Source organism: Cyprinodon tularosa, unplaced genomic scaffold (genome assembly GCF_016077235.1).
Source record: "Cyprinodon tularosa strain WSP-4 unplaced genomic scaffold, ASM1607723v1 ctg202, whole genome shotgun sequence".
NCBI classification, from domain to species: Eukaryota; Metazoa; Chordata; class Actinopteri; order Cyprinodontiformes; family Cyprinodontidae; genus Cyprinodon; species Cyprinodon tularosa.
Window position 1 is genome coordinate 741,234 of NW_024038744.1, and position 23,845 is coordinate 765,078.

General features: G+C 36.9%; 1 protein-coding gene across 1 annotated transcript in view; it reads right to left on the reverse strand.

The window, feature by feature from the left end:
- Positions 1 to 23,845, reverse strand: part of itgbl1 (integrin, beta-like 1) — an 84,553-nt gene that overhangs the window by 24,533 nt on the left and 36,175 nt on the right. Inside the window, exons 4-7 of the mRNA XM_038284780.1 lie at positions 19,769 to 19,891; positions 18,059 to 18,199; positions 10,207 to 10,347; positions 9,899 to 10,045 (exon numbers count right to left, since the gene is read on the reverse strand). Coding sequence (XP_038140708.1) covers positions 9,899 to 10,045; positions 10,207 to 10,347; positions 18,059 to 18,199; positions 19,769 to 19,891 — 552 coding nt within the window. The remainder of the gene's footprint in view (positions 1 to 9,898; positions 10,046 to 10,206; positions 10,348 to 18,058; positions 18,200 to 19,768; positions 19,892 to 23,845) is intronic.

A 23,845-nucleotide genomic window follows, 5' to 3' on the forward strand; every position in this document is an offset into this window, starting at 1 on the left:
TAAGGCATCTTTCTTACATTGTATACAAGAGAACATTTTTTAAAGTCTTTGTTTTGGTTTAATGGGATTTCACTGTTCCCGAAGTCCAGCTAAATCTCCGTAATAACTTCAGAAAATGTAATTTAACAATTTACAGTTTATTGTTTTTCCATTATCCTGTTAAATACATAGGCAAAACATAAAAAAATATTATTAATTCAAAAGGAAGTGAAGAGCTGCACAACAGCCATTACCAATATAAACTATGGAGCATGGTGTGGGCTTTAAAGACCCAAGGCAAAGGTTGGGCATCCAAATACTTTATATGAGAAGACTTTGCTGTTAAAACATTGCTTGTTAAATAGTTATGAACACTGAAAGGAGTTAACTGAGGTAGATTAAGGATGGGAATTCACAGATTGTAACACTCACCACAGTGAAGGGTAATACCAAAACACCTGGTGGGTCTATATAAGTATTAAGGACCGCAATAGGTCAAAACAAAAAGCAGTGTGCAATAGTAAATGCATGTTGCTTGTTTGTACATGATTCATTATTTTACGTTCTGTGGGCTCACACCGAACAAGAAAACACATGAAACAAGTTCTTGATTAGTGATATTACAAGCTCAGAATGTTCTTATGGGGTTCCTGAAAGTTTAACACCAACGGTTTACTTTTAGAAATTATAGAAAAAAAGGGCTGATAGAAAAACAACGCATCAGCTTTCTAAATTAGACACAGCCATTTCACTTTGTATTTCACACCAACCAAAACCAGCTGATCAGACATAAAACAATTTGGTTACACAAACACTGACAAATACACACAAAACAAAACTCAAGAAACATCAAATGGGTTCTTAAAAATGAACCAAAAAATGTGACTCTGAATTAAATTTTTTGTGTTTTTGGCTAAAGAGTGCAAAAGTTGGGCTTCAACCCATAGCCATTAGCGAGTCCAAAGAAAATCAACAGGCTGTCCAGGATGGGAGGAGCTGATGCAGTCAGTGAAAGAGGCACATGATACATTAGCATATGGATGGTAGTGATAATACTTCATTCTTTCAATGACGTTTCGCGTCGGTCCAGAAAGCTTTTTCAAGTCAACACAAAACCATTGCCATCCCATATTTGGCAGGAGTCTCTGAAAAACTCAAGAGGATTTTCTCCAAACACTAAATCCCAGTACATTTCAAACTAAACAAGGCCCTTAAACAGAGGCTGGTGCATCCTAAGGATAAAAACCCTCAAGCCTAAGAGGAGCGGAGTGGTGTATGCAGTTCAATGCAGTCAGGAATGCTCTAGATCTTTATATTGAAGAAACAAAACAACCTCTCAACAGACGCATGGATCAACACAAGCGAGCATCCTCCTCTGGCAAGGCTATGCTGTCCACCTACACCTTAAGGACAAAGGACACTCGTTTGAGGATCAGAATGTTCACATTTTGGACAAAGAAGAGAAGTGGGATTGAAAGGAGCATGAAGAAGCCATTTACTGTACATTAAGAGAGAAAAACCAACCTTAAACAAACCTGTTAAGTCATTTGCATGCCAACAATGACCTTAATGACTCCCCATTACTGAGGGGTGGACCTGTCTTAAGTTCAATTTGCATGTTTTCTAAGCCCTTACAAGGCTTTTGTTGGGCTACTTTATAAAGCCTGGAGATCACGCTACTCCAGACAATGTGAATAGAGAAAGCTTCCTGGACGGTAAGCAAAACATCTTCAAACTCGGAAAGCAAAAGTCCAGTGGTTTGCTTTTAATTGTTTGGGGGAATTTGAATGACATGAAAATACTTTGAAAAATGATACAATGTGTACAAGGAATATTCTCAGGGAAACATCCTTTATAGCCATGTATAACCTGCAAAAAAAAAAAAAAAAGAAAATGGTGCAGAACGATTATATAAATCAGCCAAAAAAAAAAATAAGAATACAAAATTAAGTAGCCAACAGAGGACATTCAACAAATTACAATTTGTCTCCATCAAATAAAATGGTTATTTTCCTACTTTAATTTCCCTAATTTAAATAATCTCAAATTACTTCCAGAACTCAATTTGCATGGCTTTATCTTCTAATGACCTGGTGTGTGAAATTTGTGGTATCAAATAGTGCAAGAGACAAATTGAGCTACTTGACTGACAACAGCCTCTAATGTGTTGGCTGTATGTATTACTGAGACTTTCTATGACCACATATTTTAAACATACACACATGCAGATATGATATGGCCGTCCCTCTTCCGCTATATACCACATACTGCCATCTGCTCTGAGGACTCAGTTACCTTAGTAACCATTGATGTCATAACACCCTCGTCTTATCAATTATCAGAGCAGTCAACAATCCACTAAAATCACAACCCGTGCTTATGTTTGTTTTCTTTGCCATGCTGCCTTTAGAGTACACCCTGATAACTGTGAGACATTGAAGGATTTACATTTAAGACCATTTCTATGAAACTGGAAAGAATTTTAAATGAATTCAAAAAGGGAAATTCATCTCTCTAACACTGACCACAGAAAAAAATCATATTAAAAATAAAGCTTTGTGGATTGTCTTAGAGAGTGCAGAATTTCAACAGTTAAACCAAGCTTTTTTTTTTTAACTGACCACAGTTTATAAACCAGCTACAGTAATACCATATTCTTATACTCACCCTCAAAGACAATTGACAGTTACACTAACATACACATGTTCCCCTTAAGCTGATCCACATTTAGTTTATCAGCTTAAACGGATAATGTTCCCCTTTAATTTCAGCAGTTCCTTGTACCAGTAATCATTCCCTTTCTGGTTCTTTGAGTCATTTCCTGTTCCTCCCATTCTTCTTTAACCCATTTTGTGTCACATTACTTATCTCATTATTGTTTCCCTTTGAAACCGGTTTTGTAAATCTTTTGTTTTGTTAGATGATTGAACAATTGAAAATAACATTTTACAAAAAATTTGCACGCTGTTATTGAATAGACATCAACTCATGACAGTTTAGTTTCAATTTAGATGTGCAATTTGTAACTCTGAAAGTGGCATGGTTCTAGGAAGCTGGTAAATGCATTTTTGAAAACTGTTGATGAATTGGTATTTTCTGTTATTTTCTTTTTTTTATTTAGCATATCTCACTTTGGCATTTTAGGCATAACTTATATGGTGTGCTAGAGCACATGTAGGCCTGCTGACTTGGCATGGATGGCCTAGCCCTGAGGCAAGGCCCACCAGCAGCTGTGCTCCCCTGTTTGGCCTGCCTCTGCTCCCGGCTATACTGGTGGCCCAGATTAGGAATAGCACAGCGGTTTTCAGGACTTGAGTAAGTAAAGGTGGATATCATGGGTCCTGAGGCTGGGATCACCTCCCTGAGCCTGCCCCTTGCTTTGTGCCTGCTGCCCTGGTTTGTCAAGGGCTTCCAACAATAGGCTAGCTTTACTTGGCTGACCTGGTGTCTCACAGACTTCTTTTATTATTTTTTTTCATATCAACAGGCCCCCCAAAAAAGTTAGCATAAATAAAACAAAACTAACGAGTCTTAGTACTATTTTTAAAATTAAAGGAGTAAAAGTAGAGATAATTGCAAAAAAATGTAAGGAATAGAATTAAAAAGTTATCTAAAAAATAATTATTCCAGTAGTGTAGATAGCCAAAATTTCCTCTCTAAGTAAGGTAACAAAGTATTTGTACTTTGTTACTTGACAACTCTGTTCAGCTCAGTGTCCACAGGTGGGAGGCACTACTAGGAGACAAGCCTTAACAGATAAAAACTGGTTTACACTGAGCTACTATGATTGACTTGATAGAGTCTGGAAACACCATGGAGAGCGATCTGCTGCCTGGAACATCCTTCAATGTGACAGTGGGTCAGTAATAGTGTGGGGTGGCATTTCTTTTGAGGGCCGCACAGCCCTCCATGTGCTTGCCAGAGGTAGCATGACTTCCATTAGGACCAAGATTAGATCCGTAGACCCCTTGTGAGACCATATGTTGGTGTGATTGGCCCTGGGTTCCTCCTAATGCAGGACAATGCTAGACCTCATGTGTCTGGAGTGTGTCAGCAGTTCCTGCAAGATGAAGCTATGGACTGGCCCGCCCATTCCCCAGACCTGAATGCAATTGAGCACTTAAAGGACATCATGTCTCAATCCATCCAGCAACATCCCATTGCACCACAGACTATCCAGGAGTTGGTGGACGCTTTAGTCCAGGTCTAGGAGGATATCCCTTAGGTGACCATCTGCCACATTAACAGGAGCATGCCGAGGCATTGTAGGGAGTTCATACAGGCACATTCAGTGTGTGTGCATAATAAATGGGGGCATTCCCAAAGTTATCTCCCAGTCTGGACATTGCCTTGAGAGCGTGTAAGAACCTGGATTTCCTGCACAAAGAAGCGACCAAAATTAGAGGCAATTTGATGGTCGCTATACCCCTGGAGGTAGTTACTACTTCCTCAGCATGTCAGAGTTCTACATATGCCTTCTAATGAACTACATTTGACCCAGGAGTGTTGAACAAGATATAACTAAGATACTTGTCCTTATTAACCTTTTGAGAAATATAGAGGGGCCAAGATCAAAGCTAAGCCAAAAGTAGCAAGCTTCCTAGAAATGTAGTAAAGTGAAAGTTCTAAGTACCCCCCCTAAAAATTACTAAAAGATCCTCAAAAATTTTACTTAAGTACAGCAACCAAGTAATTGTACTCTGCTACTCTCCACCACTGACTGAAAGCTATCTCATAAGGAACGTGATTAAATTAGGTTTCAACGCCTAATTAAACAAAATCTAATCTGATAAATATCAGAAACACTAATTCATGATTAGGACAATCGAAACATTTTATAAACCAAATGACTTTCACTTCAGTTGGTAGACAACTTTCAATCCATGTGAGGAAACCTCATCAGCTGTAAGGAGCTTTCCTTTAGCCTTTTTTTCTGTTATTATGTTTGTTCCTGCATTTTGAAAGAAAGCATAACATCCATGCGACACTTGCATGTATGATGTGGCACAAACTAATTAACTAGCTAGTTTTCTAAATCCAATCATTAGGGATCTCCAATGGATGAAGTGTATCTTGTAAACAACACAGAAACAAAGTCAAGCAATTCTGGCATTACTATGTTTAGGTCAAATATAAGCAACTTCAAACACAGCGAGGAATCCTGGATCCCGGAGGAACCAGAGATAGAAATGTTGTAAGCAGGTGTTTCCTTGAGGAAATACCACAGTATAAAGAATGTGCTATCCACAAGAATCTTGTCTCAATGTCCCAGGAAAAAAGGCTCTGAAGCTGCTGCCTCAGATTTCAAGGCTTTTCCGTTTAAGCTGCCATCTGTACCAGCTGCATTCATCCATGCCTAAATGATTTTCAACGTCTGTCTCCTTTGCTTTCCCTCTTTTTCACTATGTGTTGGACTCTCCTAAACTGCTCCCTGGCTCTGTGTCCCTTTTCAGTGTTTTCACAACCTCTTAAATCCTAGCAATAAAGGGCTATTTGACCTAGAATGGTGGACATATTCAAGCAATAAACCAGAGCTAAAAGACATATACTGTACAGTATGTACTAGAACTTCCATTATAGTGTCTCAGGAAGGCATATCTTAGTATCTCCAGTAACAGGTTCTTCCATGTGTCATAATTAGATATTTCTAACTAATAAAAACTGCTACAAAATGTTTAACTGGAGATCAGATTTTGTAATTTAATGAGACAGGAGTTTGAATTGCAATGGTAAATTGACAAAATGTTTTTAACATAAATTACTTAAAAGCTATTTGAAGATTGTGGTTAATATGGGAATGCACAGTACTGAGTAATTGGACTGAGAAGAAAGCATTTGTTTTTGTTTTTTCCCTCATAGTAATTGGAAGTTCCGCTTTGTTGCAACATTTGCAGATAATTTAGGGTTACCACTAAAGGAATTAAAAGTTAATTAACTCTCCCAGCAAAAGTTAATCTTTTTTTGTTTCATAATGTAAGTGCATGGTGAGTCCTCAGCCTTGTTGTGGTGTTAGTTTAAAGCTTTCAAAATTATTTCATACAAAATGTCAATAAGTAGCCCATATATTAAAATAACACTAGAATGGTCCTATTTTAAGCTTGCACTTATTGCCGTAGATCCAATGCTGTCCCATGGTGGGGTTTACTTTATAATAGAGTTATCGCCATGGTAGCAGCCAGGTCCTGCATGGTTTCAGGTTCCTGATTTAATCAGCAGCTATGAGTGTGAGGGATATCTATGCCTGCTATGAAAACAAACAACACACAAAAGTGCACATGTCGTCCCTTTAGTTTTGGAACAAAGCAGTTGCTGAAAAGCAGCAGAGTCCCTACTGACCTCCCTAACAGTGAAATAACACATAAAATCCATGCCTTGCGTTATCCACCGGGCAAACCCAGAAGCGATGTGTCTGGGCAGTTTAGTCCTTGTGGTGTGGCCCACCTGTACATTTATTTTGGTTGAATCCGTAACTCATCAGGATTTATCAAGTTCTCTTTGTAATTGCTGAACCTGTCAAGTTTTCAGCACCAAACTACAAAGATGTTCACAGACAACATCAGCAGAGCAACAGTACAGATAAATTACATTTCACTGACTGATTCTGCTCCTTCAAGTAAAAATAAATGTACAAGAAACACATCAGAGGACAGCCATAATGCTGCGCTCCAATTTATTTGTTCGATCAACAAAAAAACTGAGCAGAAAGTTTGGTGCCAACAATAAAGCAACTAGCGTGCACCAGAAATAGTATCAATTTAGCAAACAATCTGCTTCAGACAGAACAGTGGCAGACATTACACCTTGTTATATATAACTAAAAGGCTCTCTCTTGGCTTTATATCTTAACATTTAAATCATGGCTACTGCTTTAAACATTTGACCTTATACAGATTTTTTAAACACAATTCATGTTTTGAAGAATCTGCATTAGAATATAAGCATACAGTGGTTAAACAAATAAGAAAAGTCGATTATCATTAGTTATTGCCAAGGATGCTTTTAGTTAAGCAATAATTAGATAAATCCTTTTCATGAATGATATGATTTTCTTAACAGTTCAAAAAACACTGCTGCTATTTGCAACCTCTTTCAGATTGTCATAGTAGATAAAGTAGAGAGGAGAAATTAGTTGGTGAAAAGTTTTTTTTTTTTTTTTATAAATATTAAATGGCCAAGATGGTTTAAAGTTCAGTGCTGTTTCAAGTAAGCTGATAATTAATAGAGTAATGGAGACATGCTTCATAACAGACCAGTACATAAAACACAGGCCCATTTCACAGAACATGTTTAACAAACTGAAAATTAAATTTTCAACTCTAAAAAGATCTAGCCAAAGGTTGGAAACTCTGAGTTTTTTTCAATTTCACAATGGCTGCAGCATGTCAGTTCAATCAACTCTAAGTAGGTCGACTTAGAGTTAAACATGTACACAACAAGTATGAAAAGTTATTATCAGTGGAGCACCGATTCGACAAGTCACGATGACATGAGGCAACAGGAAGTGCCAGTTTCACCCCACTGGAAATAGAGATTTTAAAGCAGAATTAAAAACAAAAATGGAATATGTGTTTAAAAAAACAGAGCAACAGCGCTCATCAGTCTGAGTCATCAGATACAAAGGAGAGGGATATGGCTTTAGAGAAGATTGCTACTCGAGTTAATGTGTAATTTTACATGTATGGCAGGCCTCTTTGACATTTAATAAAAGCACTCTCCTCTCTGTTGTTCCATTTGTAGATGACTATAATAGGATACCTCCTGATCAAACTAACATTCCCAATCTGACCTGAAACAATAAATGTTTTAAATTACATTTTTGCCAGGAGAAAGTGAATTTCAGCAAGTAAAGAGACAAAATTGTACTAGTAGGAATTAAGCTTTATATATATAGGAATGTTAACACATTTTAAGCGGTCATTTTCACATTACCAACTTGACTGAATATATATTCTGATACATGAAATACATTTCTTTTTAATCAAAGTAATAGAAATGATGACCACTAACAATAGGAATATAGGAATCTGAAATTCATTTTTAGACATCCAGAAGGTTTACTTTAGATGTGACAAATGTCATTTTGTTTGAAATGTTCATTTTGAAATGGAAAACATTTATAAATGATATGATATGAAGAAATACATATAGAGTCAAACCAATACGTATCAAAATGGCCTGCAATAGCCTGTTGTAACCACAATAAGATTATGATGTACACTAGTTACATGAATAGTAGTGGGAGAAGCTATTTAGGTTGAATTAAATGTCAGCAGGTTAAGATGAAATGCAACAACCTTCTTCTAACAGGAAGGACCTGTTCATCATCTCATGGGGTTCCTCCTCATTTTGATTTTATCTTCCATTGCACGGTAAATACTAAGTGGCTTTATGCAGCTGCTTTGGATGTTATCATCCCATTAAATGGCCATTATTAGCGGTTATCAGTCCCATAGAATGGCCAGATTACTTAAATTATCGAATTAATCCTAATCCTAACCCTCAAGTAATTCATTTTTCCCCCCACGTGATTACTTAATCTATTTATGTGTCATATGAAAATAATTTCTTTAGTTCCGCATGTTGCTCTTATTAGACTAATCCAAAACAAATAAATCTCATATCGTGTCAACTAAGTTGTTTTTCATCACCACATCAAATCCATGTGATTGAAACATCTGGAATGAACTCGCTTAAAATGCAGAATTAATCCTTTAAATTAGGTAAACTGTAAATAAAGTTGATTAAAAACTATGAAGTAGGTAAAGAGTAAAAATTCTTCCGGTTTTAGACATCCAAAGCGGCTGTTATCAATTATAAGCTGCATATTAACAGCCATGAGAAACTTATTAGACAGGGAGGGGAGGCACAGCCGAAGCCATTCTATAGTGTTGTTTGACAGTGCAGTTATTTTCCACAATATCGTTATCACACATTAATGTGCTCTCACCAATATCAAGTTCTGTTTAACACCTGTTAAAGAAGTCTGTTTGCTGCAGATGTGAGGACTGATAAGTTTGTGGATGCATGGATTGTGAGGCAAAACGGTAGTGCTCATAAAGATACCTTTCCAATGACCATCTCCTTATGAATATTTAATTCTCTTCTTATTGGCTATAAGGAGGTTGGGGACTGGGTCAGACTTAATTAAGGAAAACCTGCTCCCGACCAGGTTAGCTCTTGGGAAAAATTTACTTCGGTAACACAAATAGAGGTTGAGGAAACTCTTTGTAAAACAGAAAACTCTGAGTTTTTCCTGATTTCTGGGAAACTCAGTAAGCCTGGTTTGTGAAACTGGCCCCATCTCACTGGCAGGACGCTATGGCTTTGTTTGAAATAGCTGTCATATAGTATTGTTTTTCACCATTAATCTATTTAGCTATAAAAAAACAAACATGGTAATAGCATCATTAGTCCAAGTGAATGTTTTTGTTTCAAGTAAACCAGTTTCAAACAGTCTGAAGCTTGGGGGAACGTTTAAAATACAAATGCAGCAATACATACTTGTTTTCAGTTCAATCAAAGCCAAAGTAAATCTAATTAAAATATGTCTAGAATAACATGCTATTGAACACACATATCATAAAATTTAAGCATTTTTTTTCTTTAGAACTTTGTAAAATACTAAGGAACCAAAAAGTGAAGTAATATGCAATTTTTAAGTAAATAGCTATAAAATCGAAGCATGCTGATTTGAAATGACTAAAGGTGGGGGCTAGAAATTAAAGTAAAAAACTGGCCTCTGGTGAATTGAGCTTTAGCGCAAGCAAAAATTCTGCTTTTACAGAAAAACGCATCACAATAATGAAGCCTTTTTAAGGCAGCCAAAGCAGATGTAACATACTTGAAATTATATGTTTTATGCTGAGTGGTTTAAGCACAGTAAATCCAACAGAAGATACTTTGTAGAAAGAATGCATACCTCGTCCATTGCAAGGCAGGGTTGATGTTCCTCTGCATTTTTTCAGACTGCTGTCCAAAGACAGTGAGCAGCTATGTGGATGCTCACATTTCTTCCCTGTCCATCCCTCTTTGCAATCACATGTGCCACAGTTACACTGACCATGACCTGCCCAGAGAGCAGAGGGAAAAATGAAGGTGGGCAAGAAGAAACCAGATATGATTTAAGAAGAAAAGGCATCATAAAACCTCAACTTTTTAAAGTGATATGAGAAATTTACGGGACTTTGCTGTTACACTGCAGTATTATTATGACAGCAGCGTTCAGACCTGAGCAGAAGTCATCTGTGTATCGGTCATATGTTGATTGGCAGTTCCTCTCATCGCATTCACAGGTGTCTCCATGAATATCACCCCAGTCGCCAGAGGGATCTACATCATGGCAGGTACATTCCCCGCATACACAAGTCCCTAATGTAAAGAAAAAAAATAAAAAATAAACATCACATCCATTACATGATGTTTCTCCACAGAACATTATTCCCATGACGGGTCTTTTGAGGATTTTGTAAAAATTACATTAAAGACAGTTTTACATTTCGTTCCAGTCAACAATGTTATTCTTTTTAGCGTGGTGGTGGTGCAGGGGTAGAACATGTGAGCTTTTTTTCTCAGTTTTTGACATCCGGGATCAGAGTCTAGATCTTTTTTGCATTCTCCCCCCTCTCTCCAGCCCATTCAAAATAAAGGCCACTATAGCCACATAAAAGAATCATCATCATCATTATCCCTTCATTAGATCTAATTTCTAAAAACATTTTTTGTAATATTTATGATAAACTAGAATTAATAAATGAGAGGAACATTGACATAGTTTCATGTTTATGTACTAAAATATGTCAAGGTATATTTGTATTCCCGACACATCTCTTTTAGAGAGTGATATTTTAGCTTTAAACGTTGTTTTTTAAAATTGTTCCATGTTTTGCCTAATTACTATGTTTTTTTCATTTACACATTAGCTTGGTATTTTTTATGCCCTCTGATTTGTTAATATTGTTGTAGTGCTTCTTCTCTAATTTATTTTTGTGTAGTGTCCTTCATGTCTGGTTTATTTGTTATCTTTTCAGAGGTTATGTTCTAGTTCAGTTTTGGTTTTGTTGTTTCTGCTTCTGTGTAATTAGTTCAATCACTCTAGTTTTTCATTGCCAATAATAATCCGAATCAAATAAAAATGTTTGCCTATTGCTATCAAATGTTGTGAGTGCGATGGTCGAATCAGTTTAATGTCCCTACATGTGGTATTAAGGTACCTTATGGGCCTATTGGAGGTTTGACTGGCAGAAATACCCTTGAAAATGCCCTCGGCAGCCATTTCGGCCCGGCAAGATGATATTGAGGGTGGACAGGTCGGGACACACAGTTTGGTGTTGCAGTTCCTCCGGAGTGCAATGAGGCTGTTCCCTCTTATTTGTTACCATCAAATTACAATAGTTAAAAGATGTTAATTTCATATGAAAAAAAGCAAAACAAAGAAAAAAACAAAGTAGAAGTGATTCATTTTATTTTACATATCTTTTTTATGTATCCAAAGTTAGGAACATCTTACTGTAGGACACACAGTCCCAACAAAATAAAGCGAGCCCCACTTCAATTAAGTGCAAACTGAAAAAACTGTTGTTTGTCTTAGGGAGCCAGCAGATTGTTCTTATTAATAGGTAGTAAAAGGTCATTTGATGAGTGTTCTTTCTAAAAGACTTTCAACATTGGTTTGCTAGAATAATTCCATCATACAAACAAGGCAAATATATATTTATACACTATAAAAAGAAATAAAAAATTGTCTTTCTGCTGTTATATTCATTTATTTTGTATAGTGACAATAAAATTATTTTGATTTTCTTCAGTTTTTTTATCGTTTACTTTATCTTTATACTTTCCTCTTTTTATTTGTTTAACATCTTAGCCTAGGCATTAGCAAAGCAGCAGCTGGTGGAAACCCATTTCCTCTTATCAGGGGAGACAGAGCAAAGGGAACCCCAGGGGAGAAGGCCAGCTGGCAGGCCTAAGGGGCTGAGGCTGCCGCACGTCTACCCTATGGCTCAGCATTCAGTCTTCCTCGTCCTTTTATAACCCTGCAGTCCTGGATTAATAGACCTATGAATTATCTGTCTGCCATCCATGTTTTATTTATTTAGATAAACAGAAAGAGTGGCATTTGCATTCCTAACCTCTATCACTCTTTAGAAGACTGATGAATGAACTGCATAGAGTTATTAAAAATACCTGTATCGAAATCATAACCTTATCATCCTGGCATTAACCCACTTGCATCTATAAAAAAAAACAACATTAAAATGAACAAACAAAAACATTTGAGCAGCTGTCAGCATAGATGTGACGAAGACAAGACAGTGTTATGTTAGTAGCCTTTGGCAGTTAGCATCTGGTGTGTTCTATGCTGTCTACTGGGAAGACTAGGTAAGCCAAATCAGAGGATGTTTGATGCTTTGATGAGATAAAAGAGATTTATCTGCAGCATTCTGTCGGATAATCAAGCCATTTATCCAGGAGTGTCAGATTAGATGAAAAGAAGACAGTTAGCATACCACACAGAATCAAACACTTCACATCCCTGGATCTATACGAGATAATCATATCAAATCATCCCTTAATTATATGATCTTTCCTCCTAATTTATTGGTTATAATCAGTGAGAATTGTTTCACAGTCCTTTAAGTTTTGAATAATGCAGAGGAAATGGCTGCAAGTTTTCTATAATTGAGAACAACTATATTATAATCAGAAGAGACCTCCACACTTTGATTTTCTTAGTAAAAACTACGTAAAGCAGGGTGACAGTATGGAGTTTCTTATGATAAGAATGACTGTTTTGTTTCAGTTTTTCATTTACTTACATACTCTATGCGCATCTTTCCCGTAGACAGCTGGAGATAAGCACCAGCACCCCTCACGACCCCACTTGGGATAAGTGTGACAGAAAATTTATGGATGGATTCTATGAACAACCGTTATACAAAGTACCTGCACATTTAAGTGCTATTATTATTTTCATTGTTGTTGTTCATATTATTAATTTATTTAGTTATTTATTTTTACAACTATAGTTGCATGGTCCTGAGGCCTGTACCACTACTGGGTTAGCTAGACAACTTCAGCTCTAACCCTGACTGTCTGGCACCACAAAGCTGTATTCATTCTTAACGAGTGTTAGGATTATTTTTATTATGCATATATGTGCTTGTTAAGCCCAAAGATTACCTGCCTGTTAAGTGTCAAGACTTATGTTTTTCAAACAGTTTATGAAATTAGGACAGTTCTTCTGTTGGGACAAAAAGTAATCATCCTCGTTATGTAAGCATAAACTTTTGGGAATGGAATGGGAGCATTGTCATAAAACACTGTGAATTACCTTGATATAGCTGGAGCCAGTGAGGTCTCCACCTTTACAAACATGACATCATGATATAAGATAGGATGATGCGGCAGGGTGTGACCCTGGAAAAGTATAATTCTTTAACCGTTATTCAAGGCTGCTACTGACTCTCTGACAAGCGAGCCCAATGCTCCATTGTATCCATGCAATCCCTCTGGTCTGAGTAAGATTACCATTCTGTAAAAGCCATTATGTTTTTAAATCATTTAATACATAAACATTATAAAGTGCTTTCTTAAGCGCTTGTTCCGAGTGATCTCATCTCAGGAAATTCTTTCTTCACTGAAGACCTGATTTAATTCAGAGAAAAAGATGAACTTAAACAAAAAAACATCACAATAAAAGAAAAGATGATAGCTTGAATTCAGTCTTTAATGCTATCTTAGACACGTTTGGCTTTGTTCAAAATGTGAATACTCCCACACATTCCTAACTTCATACTTTGGACCTTGTGCAAATGAATGAATGTAAAGGAATAACAGTACAGTATTTCATCACAACTCGTCCTCTCTCACCAATTCTTAATAACCTCCAAGATAAACTATTCCCCTAAATGAAGATTTCACTTTAGCAGAAAACTATCATATAATGAAGTTTTCTGTGTCGCTTTGCAGTGCTGCAGAGGGCAAGCATTAGTTTATTCCCCTTCACAGGTCCATTATTTTGTTGATGAGGTTGCTAGTTCTCTTCATACTGCCTTAGGCAATATAGCATTTTGAAAAAAAAATTCAACAATAGAAATCTTGCTCCCTGGTTTAATGCAGAGCTGGACACTGAAGCAAAATGCTAAAAAATTGAGGAGAAAAAAATAAGATTGAGAGCGCTACATACCTATGGGAGTCCTACCTAATCTGGAAAAACACGTTACTGCAGTATAAACTGACCCTTCATAAAGCAAGAGTAGCATATTTCTTCTCAATAATAGAGGAAAATAAGAATAATCCAAGATTTTTTTTTAATACAACTGCCAAACTCCCCCAGAGCCATAGCTCTGTTGAACCTGATTTTACTGTATGGGATTCTTTATAAAAAAAAAAAAGATTGATTCTATGTAAAAATATGATCATTTTTACATAGAATCAATCCCCCCTCTCCGGAGGGTTAGGCAGCATCTAAGGTAACTATAGAAATCTCAACTGGGTTAAGACTGTTTTCATCCAGTTGAACTTTCAGAATTAAGCAAAATTATTGTCTTCATCCAAGCCAATTCCAACAAATTGATTTAAGGACGTATTCCCTCTGATGTCCATCTCCATCTCTATCTCCATAAATGTGATTAACCTATCTCTGCTACAGGGCTATGTACATCAGGCTATTAAGCTAACTGTAATTTAGCCTAAATATACGAAGAAGGCTGTGATGTTACTGTGAAAGGGAATATTATTCATGCGCAGGGACTGAAACAGAAATGCTATAAAGTTTCATTTAAGTAGACAAGACATTGAGGTATTTCTGTACATCTGCAGCCGCATTTGAGGGCTTACACTGTTTAAAAGCAGAGTAGATTTTTAATATTTGACCCCACTGAGTTGTTACACAGCTCAAAAATCAGGATCTTTTCACTTATCACTTATTGTATTAATATGATGCAAGAAGTTGTGGTTGTGCTTTCAACTTTATTGTAGCCCATACGTTTTGGAATTAGGAAGTCCAACTAACCACATAAGTTACATTTTTGTGTTTTGTTTTAATCTATATCCAAGTTGTCTTGACTAAAGAAGGGTACAAGAATATTATCTGTATAGTGATTGGGATGCATGGCTGTGAAAAATGACACTGATGTGTAACTTGCCCAATTATGCAGTAAGCAAACCTTTGCCATGCTATTTGCCGCCTCTTTCATGCTGTCACTGTGTTTGGCTTTTCCTTGGAAGCTTTGTTTTCCTCTTTGTATTTCAGTAAGATGATATTTCTTTCCTCACAGGAGAAATATGGCACTCTCCCTTCTCCCTTATGATGATTGGTCAACTACCTTGATCCTCCCACTTTCTACGTTAAAAATTTCACAATAAGTAAAAGCTGGATTTAGTTAGAGGTACCGCTAATCCTTGTTGTTGTGGATTGGTTAATTTGAATAACCTGAAATTATTCACACTAGGTGACTTTGCGTAATGGTATGGGCCTCTGTTCTCTGAAATATTTATTTTTTCACCTGTTTCCATGTTTTTTATTTAATTTCCTATTTCATTTTGCATAGGGTGACCTAATCCTGCTATTGTTTAGCAAGTGTTTAGCAAGTATTGAAATAGAGTTGCAATTTCTTTTTGTTCATTTTCAGCTCCATTGTTATTATAATTTTTTTTTGTTCGAGTCCATAATATGATGTTTTTGCCCTCTGCCCACAAAATGAGCACAAGCCAGACTTTGACATCTGCTTGATTTTAAAAGCTCTAGGAAATGAACATGTAAGCTTTAAATTGGGTTACAGAGCAAATAGAATCTTTCTATCTTGATTCAATTAGCCCACACAATTAAAATCATATGCATCAGTTTGGGGAAAAAAAGCCACCCACAGCACATCATGCTGAGAACTAAAAAGATTTTTTATGACAATTGTTGTTGGTAACATGTTTTAGCAATAATATTTACACTTTTCTGAATATCAAATCATTTGCTTTATATCTTGATTTACATTGTGTTTTAAAACATATATGCTGACTAAAATGTGTAAACAATAGAATCAATTAACAAAACTCAAGAAAATAACAGAAGATAAAACATTTCAGTCAAAAAGGAGTATTCATGAGAACATCAAAGCCTGTTTAAACAGACACATCCCTTATTCGCTTTTAAAACAGACTTGTTTGCAGATTGGCTCGAAGAGGGCTGGTCTTAAAGTGTAGGTAACATGACCTTAATGGCCGGTCACTCTAGCATTAGGCTTAGTCCTCAAAGCAAAGCATTCCGGGATACATCTGCATCTACTGAGGCCTTTCTTTTCTTCTCATACTCTTCATAGACACTTTTTCTCTTACAACCCTTGGCCATTTTTAAAGAACCACGGTGAGAAAGGTGCACTTCAATGACTGTCTGAAACCGTAGCTCACCACAGATATACGGTTGAAAGTGTGCATGCGCAGAAAAAGGTAGCTGACGGGATGAGCATGTAGGACAGCGTTTACATAAACATATCACGAGAATGGTTTTAAGGGATGTATCTGTGATATGTTTAGAAGGACCACTTATTTAGATGATCCACCCGGAAATAAAAGATTTTATACCGTTAAGGAACGGTCACCCAAACAAACACTTTTACTGAAGAAATGTATTTCTTTATCTCAGTCACTTTTACAAACCTTTAGTTGTGAGTAAATGTAATATTTTGACTCTAGTGTGTAATTTATAATCTATCCTTTGTGAAACAAAGTTAGATGATCCTTATATAAGGCCAAAAAGATGTTCAAAACATGGATTGATGTACAATGGAAAAATTAACATTCTGAAAATAAAATTGGTGCATTTGTTAAATGTTGTTCTAATTTAAATGATTTAGGATGTTTAAAGATTTAGAACTGTTTTGCATTGTTCTATTCAACTTTCACAATTGAATAAATATTTTCTACATGATTCAAATGTTCATTTAGACATACAACTTAACTTGTAAAAGTTTTTGCAATACAGTTATTTCTGAATATGTATGATCTGAATTTCCCAAAGCCTGGGAAATTCAGATCATACAATTCAGATCATTTGTACTGGGAAAACAAACATCTACACCACAGATAAGGTCATTTTAGTACATTTCATTGCTCTTTTTTTCTCTGACTCCTCTGCACTTAAAAAAGGCAGCTCTGTGATGGGATCCCCATGTAGACTCATTTCATCCAACCATTTAGCAAGCCCTCAGTCAGACCACTGTAATTAATTCTAGAGAAATTCACTGAAATCCCACAGGGACACTTCAGTTAACATAAAAGAGATGGTCCTCTGATTGCCTGCTCGCCATGCTCTGATGATTCACAGAACATGATTCTTTTTAAGGGAGTCTGGCACCTGGGTTGTCTTTAGTTCTGTATTTTTTCTGACTGCTTTAACAGTTGGAGTTAGTCAAACTAAAAGAAAAGCCATGACCCAGTATTTTCTTGTTACATATGCCAACAGAAACAGCCAGGAAACATTAAACACAGGCCACAGATCCTACTTTTTAAACTGTTTACATTAACCTGTAGTTGTTTAATTCATTACAAGAGACTGCTTCATGTCACAGACCTGATTAATTATTATTTAATAGCTGTCTTAATGATGATATTATTATGATGGTAATGATGATTATGATTTTTACAAATAATTTTTTTATAACCTGGAGAAAAATGGGCATAGTCCAACTAACTTTTATCCCTCAGATGATCAAAAGAGACAAGAAATTAAACCGTGGCTCTGCTGAATGTATATTTCTTTTCTTTTCTGTTTCTATTTACTAAGCAAAACAAATTCAATGGTCAGTACTGTGATGCTGTTTATGCTGATAGCTCTGAAGCATATCTATCACGCAGTATTCAATTTTTTATGATTTTGGTAAACCATTAGCTTTGCATGTTAAGATGCTGGTGGCAAATGTTAAAGGAATTTATTCTTCCATGTATGAAAATGTTGTCATCATATAAAGATATATTAAAGTTAAATAATGTATGATCTTCCATACTAGTTATGTATTTTTCCAGCTAATAAAATAATTTTTTGCTAAGCTTAGGAATCATATACCAACAGTGAAGAGGTAAAACATACCTCTGTTGCTGCAGATTTTGCCGTCAGGAGAGGTGCATTTCCGCTTGCTTTCCCAAGGACTGATGTCACACTGGAACTCACATTTGTCTCCATGCCAACCAGCAGCACAGTAACAGTTACCACAGTAACACTGGCCATGGCCTGGGAGGACATGGAAGAACTCATAAGCTGTCATGTAGAAGACTGACAGATACATTTCAACATTTAAACAATCTTCAGCTATATCACTCCTGATTATATTTTTTCAGCTGTGAAACCACAAGTATTGCAATTACTATTAAGAGGATAAAAATCACTCAGTTTAAAAAAAAAATGTTTAGAAATATGGCTTGCATTTGCATCTGCAGGAAATCTGTTAACAACAATTACCTTCATGATAATTATAAAATAATTGCAGTACAATATAGGACAATCTAGGCAAATCACAATCTTTAAATGATTAGAATCTGGCCTCTTTGAGAGAAAGGCAAGGATAAAGTGTAAGGGTCTCTGGGGTTCGGCTGTTTTTCTGGTGTGGTTCTTGTCACAGAGAAGATCTTTGCTATCAATAAAGATGACTAGCATGTTTATAAGGAGGTGAAGGATCATCTGTCTTGGTTGGATGATTACCAATGATGGTATTCCAGCCTAAGACTTAAACCAGGAATATCTTTCTCAAAATGTATCTTCTTGTGAACCTCTCTTAATGTGGACTTTTTTATTGTTCCACACAACCAGTGAACTCTTCCATGAAGATCATCTCCGATCTTCATGGAAAAGGTCTTACCTGTGTGCCGCAGTTCCCAGTATGCATCTCTTGCCTGCCTGCTCTCCAACACAACATCTCTTGCAAGTAATGTTCTCGGATCTCACTAACATTTTCCTGGACCTCTGGGGTATAGTCTGCAAAGCCTGCTGAATCAAACCGCCACAGATCCATGCTACTGTACCTCCCCTTCATCTCTCAAGTAAGGAAACCAATCAGCCATCAGTTGTCATCGATCAACTACTTCCTGATCAGTCAGCATTATCCCCTCAGATCAACGAGATGACTTTCTGCAGCTCTACGATCCCAGATTTTTTTTGCTTTTGTAAATAAAATGTTAAAACTCACTGGTTCTCTGTGATTCTGCATGATGGTAAAAAAAACAAACTACAAACCAACATGATAGAAAGCTTTCGTAAAAACAACAATATGACCCTAATTAGATATTCATCCTATCAAACTTGAAGGTAGCATAATATTTGTCTACTGAAGTGCTATGAGCTCGTTAAGTTGTAAAAGTCTGTCATATTAATTTCCAGTGAAAGACACTGTAGATTCCAATGTGACAAAATATCACAAAGTTCAGCTGTACCATTGCAAGGAAATGCATTGTGCTCCGTTTGTTCTATTACTCATAATAGATGCATATAAACGTGGAGCCTATTATAATTTCACACCTGACACATTAATTCTAGACATCCAAAAGCTAACTGTTCATCTCAAATTAGTTGTCAAGTTATATTTTATCTTGTTACCGGTGGTGCAGAGGTACAGGAACAAATGTTATCCACTAAATAAATAAAAATGCAGAATTACTGTAGTATAATTACTGCAACTCTCTGCACAATCTGTAGCCTGTCATGTCTTATCTTCAAATGTTAAACATCCTTTATTTCTCAACTCTTTACTGGAGTCTTACTAGAAAGAGTTGGAGGTAAAAAAGAGCAACTGTGAGCATAATCTACCTCCACAAACCTCTCCCGTGTCCTCATCCAGGCATTCACTGTCGTCACATTCACAGAAGCGTCCGGTCACTAAACCCTTCTCGTTGTTATTGTCACACATGCAGCTCCCACAGTGACAGGTCCCTGTAAAAAAATAAATTCTTACACAGATTTATTGTTAATTGTCAAGATTCCAGGTTTACTTGCTTCCAAATAGTCAAATCTGAATTCAGAATTCAGCTGGTTAACAGTTGTGTACTCAAAGAAGTATTTTTGCACCAGGTACCAACAGGTTTAAGCCACTGCTTTACAACCAAAAGTGGTGATGTGTTTTTGCATGTGTGCTGGAGCTTTTTGGATTAGTTGTTACAAAAGCAGAAGGCTAAAAAGGCACATGGTGTGAATACATTAGCATTTCTACATATCGAATTGGCCACATTTTGTATGATACATGCTTTGATGCACTCTTGTACACATACTGTACCACATGGATACGGACAGAGCCATGGAGAGTTGTTTATCCCTCATTTAGCTGGAAACACTGCAAACACATGGAGAGGCTGAGCCCAGATGGGCAACTGCCTAAGTGCTGAGACCAATGATTGACCCAACATTATCCATGACATTGAGACATGGACAATACAGATGGACATTATGAATAAAATATTCATAGACATGATATTAGAGGCTAAATTAATAAAATGTTGCATTCTTCAGGATTTTTTCAAAGATATTACTTAGATATTGGATGCTTAAACATTAGGTTTACACAGCAAGAAAAATATCTTCGCAACAAGATTTTGGAACCATTAATTAACACAAGCTGATTTACGAACAATCTAGTATTAATCTATAACCCTAATAAAAATTTGTTTGACGATGCAGAGGATCATATGAGATGATACACCACCATACATAAATAAAGATATATCTGGGTTTGGTAAAATTGATTTACCATGAAATACTATTGAAATCTGGCATACACTGTACTGCACCATAAATTTGTGGATATTTAAACTATGCCCATCCTTAATGACTTGGATCAGTGGCAAAAATGGAATCTGATTGAGGAAAACTGCAGTTGTTCAGTTATTAAATATGGCTTATTAAATAAGTTATTATCATGGCTTATGGCTAAGAACCAGAAACTGCCCAATACCACATTTCTTAAGCCGATGTCGATACTGATTATTTTCACATCAGCCCAGCCAATCAATTGTATGAGCTGTCGTTTTTTGGCTTTCGCTTTCTCTGTTTATATGATAAAAACTAGAAAAGCAGTCAGATAGTGCAGACCTCCAACAATTAGCATTTTTTACCGACATATTGTGACTTCCATCTTAAGTTAATATCTGTATTTACGGTATCTTTCAAAATCGTCCTTGATCTGAATGGTGATCCGGATCCTTATCATCACCGAAATGGAATAATTTGTTGTCGGTCACAATTCTCTAAACATTTCGGCTACATCCATCCATAACTTTGTTTGTTATTTCGAAAATAGACAAAGAAATTAACCAGGGCCAATGAAAACATTATTTCCTTGGTGGAGCGCTAATTAATTACCTTTTTTTAAATTAATTGATTAAGAAGTAGTAGGTATTAAAAAAGTTCCTTAAAGAGGATTTTATTCAGAATTTAAACCAGCTGAAGGTAAAACTGTGCAACTTGAGAAGTTACGGATATAGCATATTGAAGAAATAATTACAGCGCTGAGTGTGTTGCTCTCATAGCTAATGGCATGTTTGAGTCTCTATACTTTATAAGTTAAAAAATGAATAAATCACTAGTTAATTAAACTTATTATTAATCGATTGTTATTTGGGAATGATTTCAATAATAGATTAATGACAATTCTAATCTATTGTATCAGCCCTAATTGGCCGATACTGATAACAAGAACAAAGTGCAAAAATATGCCAAATAATAACGATTGGCCAATGTATCAGTCTATCTTCACTAAGAACACACCGAGTGTGAGCAGTGTGTAGGTTGGATGGCAGGCATTAAGGATTGCCCGCTACACATGGACAATAATGACAACAGTCTTCTGATGTAAAGTTTGCTAACGTTAAATACTGTGATACAGCTTCTCAAACGTATTTGTGTTTTAGCTTTTTAATATAGAGGGCAAGCCAGAAAGAGGCTTATTAAAAGTTGTTCTGCAACAGTGCTCTGCAAAGGTATGTCATGTGACATGTTTTACTTTTCTCTCTGATAAACTAACACAGAGTAGTGGAAGAAAAAAAATCTGAGATTGTTTTATACTTTACTTTAAGGAGCCTAGGCGGAAGTTCAACTGAAGAAACTGATTGCTCGCCTACACCTTCGACACATCTAATCATCTTTGAACCACGCCTCCAAGAAAGCCAATCGGCATCCAAAGTTCATCTTAAAAGGCCTCCGATCCGCAACTCGTCTGCTACCGAGTGCGCAGGCGGTGGTTGCGCTGTGTGACTTTATTCAGATGACCCCGTTTCAACCCACCTCCAGCCCCTCCTCCTCCAACGTAGCAAAAACTTCATCAGAGTGTCATTCCTCCCGGACTTACTGCATTCCATGCCTCCTTTCAATCAGTCTGGCAGAAGACCATGTTGAGCCTTGTTCTGCCAGAGGTTTCTTCTAAATGGGGAGTTTTTCCTCTCCACTGTCGCTTCATGCTTGCTCATCATGGACAGGTTCTCTCAACCTGTGTTATCCAACTGGACTTCCATCTTCCAGGTCCCTGAGTGAAGCTCTAGTATCAGCTCAAGCAGTCCACTGGATCTCCCTTTAAAGCTCAGCGTACTGTCTCACTAACCAGCAGTCTACAGACTGACCAAATACATCTATCTCCATTCCACCACCAGTTTCAGGTCTTGGGGGGAAACAGCGCTGTTCTTTACTCCTGTCCATGCATATTTATCAGAATTCAGCACTATGTTTCCTGCCGAGGTCTGAGCGCCAAAGACCAAGTAATTGTATCAATACATTTCTTCTAATTGTCTTTTCTCTTCACGTGAGTTTTTCAGATTGAAATACATAAATGTCGTGTTGCATACTTTTCTGACTTTGCACGTCTATGTAGAGAACAGTTATACTTTTCATTTTCACAGAATACCACTTTTTTCAGTGGGGGTACTTTGTTCAAACTGATGTTCACTGTTTGTTTTCTGCATAAATAATTCTTACATTTGATGCCGGTAATGATGTGTTCAATTCAGTATTTTTCCATCTTTTGATGCTGGATTGAATAACGCACCTGGATATGTACACAGCTAAGGATAATATTTTGTAACCCAATCATGCTTTTACTGTACATTTTCCACTGGTATCCCTGGCCTGGTGTGTTTCCTGGTCTTAATGATTTTGTTGGACAAATTTGACCAAGAAACCTTTGAGGCCTTGACAAAACTGCTGTAATAATGCTTAAGATAACATGAATCAAAGTTCTTGGCTGTTCCCAGTACGCCATAAAATTCTATTTATTTTTGTCATGATGGGTACACTAAGAGTGACCCAAATATGCAGAACACCATTAGACGGACACAGGAGTAAAAGTTTAACAAGTTTATTTTGTCACAAGCACACTGATTTGACTGGTTCTGGTTCGGGCCTGGAAACTGGTTCACCGGAGTCTGCGTGAGAGACAGTTCAGTTAGCGTTGCACTTTGGAGCTTGCGTTCTGGATTGTTACTGATTGTACCTTGAGGGTTCTTGTAGATAACTTTGAGAGGGTCACTGTTGGATCTGGAGAGGAGTTGATCAGCAGAGTCCGTTAGCTGCTTCAGCGTCTTACTTCTAGTTCTGAGCAGACCTTGGCTTTGGGTTTTCCAGCTCTTAGTCCTGAGCTGCATGAAAGTTCACTGAGGTTCTTCAGGTTTGGCTCTGAGGGTCAGCTCGGCAGGTTAGCTCTTCCTGAGCTCCACAGAGGAGAAACTGGTTTTCTGGAAGACAGAGACAAGGGTTAGAATCCAGGCTGGATTCAAAGTCACAAAGATTCACTGAGAGTCTAGGCTTAGGCGCTGACCAACTGGATCAACACTGCGGCGTTGAGGCAAGGTCTGAAGACAGCTTATGTAGTGGATCCTCTGATGATCTGAAGGGCTGCAGCTGTGC